The 6,542-nt window shown below is 45.9% G+C and overlaps 1 protein-coding gene across 1 annotated transcript in view; it reads right to left on the bottom strand.

Moving 5' to 3' along the window:
• phlpp1 (PH domain and leucine rich repeat protein phosphatase 1) overlaps positions 1–5,794 on the bottom strand; it is a 45,934-nt gene extending 40,140 nt beyond the window's left edge. Inside the window, exon 1 of the mRNA XM_026149898.1 lies at positions 3,853–5,794. Within this exon, the coding sequence (XP_026005683.1) occupies positions 3,853–5,482 (1,630 nt within the window). The 5' untranslated portion in view covers positions 5,483–5,794. The remainder of the gene's footprint in view (positions 1–3,852) is intronic.
• Between the last annotated feature and the right edge of the window lie 748 nt (positions 5,795–6,542).

Genomic DNA, 6,542 nt, shown 5'->3' on the forward strand with positions numbered 1-6,542 from the left:
TGCATAGATGAGAGTGTTTGCGACGCCGCGTAGGCTAATGAATCTAAATAATTTAGCATGCTGCTTTGGTTTAGTTAAGAACTTCAGGCTCTTTGCCTCTAGAGAAAACCCTGTGCCAGTGTGTGCATGTCAGTATGCCATTTCTCTTTAAAACAAGTCTACACACACACACACACACACACACACATATCTAGAGAGAGACAAACACTACTACCTCTGGGTAATGGAAAAGAAGCACCCCAGTAGGGGGTAGGTAACTTCATTAGCTTGCTGGACTGGAGATTTGCAGTCATGAGAGAAGAAACTGGGTTACAGAGTAACATTGAAAAAATATAATGTTTTAATCTGAAATATTACAATTTTTACTAAACCGCACCGTTGATTAACAGAGAACTTCTGTTTGCTTGCTAAGCGATGATCATCATCATCAGCCCTGTTTCCAGGTCAAAGCATCTACTGCATTGACTGAGGCTGTTGTCTTTTCAACATGTTGTAATGCTTTGCGCCTTGTTTTATTTAATAAAACAATTTCCCTCAAAATAATAAGTGTTCATTCTCTAGATCTCCAGCTTTCAGATAGCACTACTTATATGCTATCTGAAACCTTTAACATGCCTTTTATAAGGCTCACAGTCTCCTGAACACCAAATATTTAAATGCTTAAATATTTAAGATGGGCTCATCTGAAATGTTTTCTTGGCTTATGTTTACCATATGATGGTGTTTATCTCCTTCCTCTAAACACGACTTCACTAACCCTCCAAATGTCACTGTTATTTAATTTCCATCTTTCTTTATGTCTAAAGTGATAGCAATGTCTGTTTTAGTTTTTCTTTAGAAACAAGAATAAAAGCAGAATGTAGTTTATCATCTTTAGATGAATAGTAGATAGCTAACACTGATAACTAGTGTAACCAACTACTTTACATTTAAAAAGATAGACCACCAAAAAGCATGACTGGTACAGACTGTTTTGCTACATGGCTCACAGCTAGGAAGGTATCCATCACCAACATTTTCAAGAGCAATAATTAAAGAATAAATATTTGTGTATTCTTTATCGAAAAAGTTTCTAGAATAGTAATACAAGAAGAATGATAAAAAGATAGATCAGAGATCCACCAAACATGTGCTCCAGGGAGGCACTGCCTCTCGAGTTCAAAGGAATTTATTCTCAAAAAGATGAGACACTTTGCTATCTGTGATAGAGTTTTACAGTAGTCGGGGCTTAGACAGCTCTCTCTCTTTCTCACACACACACACACACACACACACACACACACACACACACACACACACACACACACACACACACACACACACACACACACACACACACACACACACACACACACACAGAAGTGGCAATAACATGCAAACCAAAGCAGATACATATTTTTCTTGACTCCACTAAACTTTAGTTTAATAATAAGTCCAAGTGGCCTTTAAATTGTGTGTATTTTCTGTATTTTTTAAATAATTTTTTTCCCTTATACTCAAATTCTAATAAAGCTGGCTTGGCATTACAAGAGACTCCTGTGTGAGCAGCTCTGAAAGGATCACTCATCAGCCTTCCAAAGAGGACAGCGGCCCTTTGATCTAGTCAGCCTATATGTGTGTGCTTGTGTGTCTAGTAGGGCAAAGTGAGTTTTCTCATTTGACCACTGCAGAGTCTGTGTTCTCAAAGCATGACCTGACCCCTTCCAAGTCAAACTGGTCTCTGGATTGTCCAAAGGATCTATCGAGATGCTCCATGGCAACTCCTCGACTTAACAGCCCCTTCCCATCATTCTCCTGCTTCCCTAATCATGCAGAGTTGCTGAGTACTTCATATGTCACTCTTATTAAAAATATAGCACAGCATAGCGGCTGCTCTCATACTTAATATCTAGGTTACGATTAAAAGTGCATAGAGCTTGTACTGTGCAACAGCGTGAGAAAACATAGTTTAGATACTAAACTTCCTGTATCAAAGGCCACTCTGCATGACCAGACACATAAAACAAAAAGGTCTTCAGTGTGACTGAGGCCTACAGCTGTGGCAGCTGTGGCTGAGATTCAGCCAACAAGTCAGCTGGGGCTAGTCCGATCGCTGCTATTTGAGAGAGAAAAAAGCCATTCGAAGACAGCTCAACATGTGTCAGCGCAGAATTCCTTCATACATCCCATCCCCCTCAGCCCTCTCATTCCCTTCTGTAGAAGACGTGCCTGACATTCTAGAGGAGCCAGCGTACATTCCTCACGTGCTTCAGCGCAGTAAGGAAACAGTGGAAGAGCGGGCTAGTAAAGTCCCAAGGGCATCAGCACTGCTCTCTCTTTACAGTGCATCCCTGTATATATATATGTGTGTGTGTGTGTGTGTGTGTGTGTGTGTGTGTGTGTGTGTGTGTGTAGTGCTCTTCAATGTCGTTCTACATGTGGCTGGACAAGAGGCAAGCCTCATTTGCAGACTGCAGCCTGGGTGTTGTTGAGTGGCACTTTGTGTGGTGGTGGTGGGGGCGTGCCGGGGAGAGCTCAGGTGATCGTAGTTAAGCTGTCTCACATGAGATGTGGAGGCGTCACCATCAGAGGGCCGTGAGGGCTTCCTCTGCCGGCAGTTAACAGCTGCTGTTTGCTACTGGCTCATCTCAGATGACTGCACAGGCTCATGTAGGATTTGATTTGTTATTTTCTCTAAATGGGCATTGATTAAGGAGTCCCAGTATGCACGCTTGTACAGCCTTCCATGTAATTAAATAATCCTAGCAATCGGAAACAATTGGTTCTATGGCCGTTTTCAGCTTCTTATTAAATAACTTCTGTTTCAGCAGCCTCCAGGGACAGGAAGCTACAGAGCATTACAGTTTGCACACTTCAGACCAGTTTCCTCAACTGTCCTGATTCAGCTCACATTATCACCCCTCAACCACCACCGCCACCCACACACTCGACTTCCCACAGCAGCAAACAGCAATAGCAGCGGTGGTGGAGGCAGTGGCATGGTGAAGAAAAGGGCTTCCTGAGCTTTGGAGAAGCACGTTAACCCAGCTTGGCAAGCAGTTAGTTAGTGTGACAGTAGCTGTGCTGGATGCCAGTAGGACAGGCAGTGTGCAGCATCTCAATGACCAGAATTCACAGAGTCCACAGAGAGGGTTTATGGTCTTCCCAGCCATACCGCTCCCACCCCTATTCTCCATCCAACCAAAAAGGAATTCAGGCTTTTCATTAGGATGATAATGGGGCAAAAGCCGGAAAGGGCCCCCATGTCTGAGCACCATAAGTTGTGGTGATGGCTTTGTAGCCAATGGCATGTGTGTCCATGGGAGCAAAGTGTGCTGCTACAGGCCAACAAAGATAGCTGAAGCCGGAAGAAGCAACAAAAACAAAACAAAACAAAGACTGTAATGCAAGGTAGATCTGTAAAATCAACATCCTTCTGGAACGTGACCTCACTTTGACCCATTAATGCAAGCACACGGATAACCTGAACATAGCAACCCATCACTGGGAAAAAGGCTTAGTCTATCAGACCTTTAATAATGACCCTCTAAAACTGTTGTCGCAGTTATCAGGTTTTGTGCTGCACTCATACTGCACAAGCTCATCCTGTGAAAATATTATCCTGCCTCTGCAAAAAGGATATGGTGTCATACCATACAAATGCCTGAATCCACCAGATTCATTCTTTCACAGGTTAACAACCTGTTCCAAGCACTACAACATTACGGATCTCCACTCCAAACAACAAAGGCTTCATATAAAGGCCTCAGTAACTGTCAGAATGAGCAAAACACACATGGATCGCAATAGGATGATATTATAATGATATTAGTCATATTACACATGTATACACAGACACGTAGTTTCATTTACCTGCATAAAAACGTAACAAGGAGCCAATTTCTGTGTTAAGCCCCTCCTCCTGAACTCTCCACGGGTTCTTAAATCCAAGCTTAAAGAGAAAGTCATTCTGGATCTGCAGAGGCCTCTCATCTGGGCTAAGCCTCCTAACAGCTTCACCATGCAGCTGAACATAGAGTGTGGGGCTGGAATTATAAGAATCTCCATTCTGGTGTGCTGTGAGCCCTGTTTTTACGGCCCCCTGGCCACAGTCCGGATCTTGGATGTCAGGTGTGTTACCTGTAGAACCAGCTCTTGACAATGAGCCGGAACTACTGCTGGGTGGGAGGCTGCCCAGACTGTGTGGGCTGAGTCTGCTATCTGGCCCCACGTCGCTTGTCACGTCGCTTAAATGTCCCACGTTGCACTGCTTGTAGTTGGCAGTGACAGCAGTGATGCCATTAGTATGATGCTGGGAGATGGGGTCCATGCTTGAGCTCGATGCTGGACAGTCGAGTTCCAGTTCGTCTGACGAGCTCCCGTACATGTCATGGCCCTCTGTGGCACTATCAAAGGAGGGACTGAGGATGGATGCCTCAGTTCCCAGGATCATGTCATCACTCAGGGAGTCCCTGTGTTCACTGAGGCGGGCCCCGGAGCTCAGGTCGTCAAATGCACTGCTTTCCACATCTGAGCCAGAGTTTAATCCATAACTGTCCACACCATTCCTGTGCTCCGAATCATCGTCATTGGGGGTATCCATGTTAGAGTTAGAATTCAAGTCTGACAGCGAACAGGTTATGTTGTCTTCTGACTCCGGGGTGAAAAGTTTTCCATCAACGTCCTGTTGCTTTTGCCTGACATCTGCGTTCTCCATGAGGAGAAGTCTCAACCTGTCATTTGGACGGGTTCTTAAATCTGTGGTTTCCAGTGGGGTCAGGTGGCTGCATTTTATACTCGAGTCTTCTTTTACCTTGTCCTGATTATCATTATATTCATAATTCATGTTACAGTTCCCATTTTGGTCCGTCTTGGAGGCGTCTTTACAAAAAATGCGCATTACAGAGCTCGACTTGCTGGAGAGTTTACTCAGTCGGAGGGCCACCTCGCCGGCTGTGGTGTCCATAGTGCAAAGCACCGGCCTGGGATACGAGGGCGTCAGTCTGTCGTGGACGTGTATGGCGCCCCGGTGGAGATCTGCTCTCACCCACTCGCGATCTGCGGACTGCAGCTGCATGTTCTGTCGGTGCTTCATCAGAGTCTTCCTATCCAGACTTCGAGTATGTAAAGACGCAGAGGACAGGGCCGAGTTCATCTTCGCGCCGCAAGCGGCGGTGACAGCTGAGGTGGTAGTGGTGGCTGCAGCTGCAGCTGAGAGGTTCCTCTTCAAGCGCCTCCGTCGCAACAGGAGCGAGCTGGAGTTGCTGGATGAGCTCCGGCCATTAGACGCCACGGCTCGGTTTGACGCACTAGTCCCCGCTGTAGAGGCGGAATGAGAAAGGCTATTCCCGTTCTTTGCCTCAGCGCGGGAGGGTGCCAAACATCCACCGCCATCATCCGCTGGAGTCCCCTGGGCGACAGACAGTCCGCTGGGCTTCTTCATTAACTTGGTCGCGCCTCCATCTGACGCGCCATCCTCAGCGACAGCCTGTACACTTTCCATCCCTGCCAATGAAAAGTCCCCCGCTCTAAATAAATAACGGTGCGCACTTGGTTATGCCTAAAAGCTCTACATTTAAAAGCCCGAATACGTGCCCGCCGCGCTAAATGTCCGCCAACTGGGCGGTGTTGCTGAGTTATTCCACTAGTAGTCATTCACTCCTCGCCTTCCTTTCCCTGTCGGAGTCTCCTCCGCTGCTCCCAAAAAACATCTTACTGATTAAATTCGCTGAGAAAGAGGCTGGGCGAGCAGGGACAGATCAGGGCGGAGACGTGACTGTGCGTCCCATTTGGACCAAAACACAGCGCTAGAATATGAAATGAACGTCGGCCGACCTCCTACGCAAATACCGACTAATATATATTCATGAGGAGGACACAAGATGGGGGTCGCTAACAACAACGCGGTGAATTGTGGGAAGAGTATTGCGCTAGCTAGCGTCTTGTAGTCGCCGCTGCCGGGACGAAACTGTTAAAAAAATACATTTCCCAGCAAGCCTTTTTGCACTTTCAGTCAAGTGAGGCGGCGAACAGTTGAGAGGCGTAAACATAGCGCCTATAAAATGTTTGGTGTTGCGTTACAGGAGCACGTCCTGTGTTTACTGTGGCGAACTCACCCTTTGCTACTTGTACGCTAACAGCGAGTAAAACTGTAAGACGCAGTCACACAGTGAGTTGTCAATGTCAACTGTTGAATATGTGAGGAAACTTTCAACTGTTATCGAGGATTCCTTGCACATTGGCTAGCTTACACGGCGGTCATTTATCTTAAAAATAAAAGAGAAAGTTTTTGTTATGCTACAAGGTTAAACTAAGCCTCGCTGTAGGTCTAAATGTTTTAGATAAGTGGTGACGAAGCAAATAACTTCGGCACCATCTCATCAGGACGCCATTTCACAAGGCTCAGTGTACGTCGACTTATTCTGTTGTATTTTCCGCCATCTAGTGGAGCGTTGAGGCCACAGCGAGCCTTACTGTACCAGACAGACTACTTGTTCACATTCTGCCGCATATATTACGGCAGTATAAAGTCACACAATGTAATTTGGTTTAAAAAACTACGT

The sequence above is a fragment of the Astatotilapia calliptera genome, chromosome 18 (genome assembly GCF_900246225.1).
Source record: "Astatotilapia calliptera chromosome 18, fAstCal1.2, whole genome shotgun sequence".
Lineage (NCBI taxonomy): Eukaryota > Metazoa > Chordata > Actinopteri > Cichliformes > Cichlidae > Astatotilapia > Astatotilapia calliptera.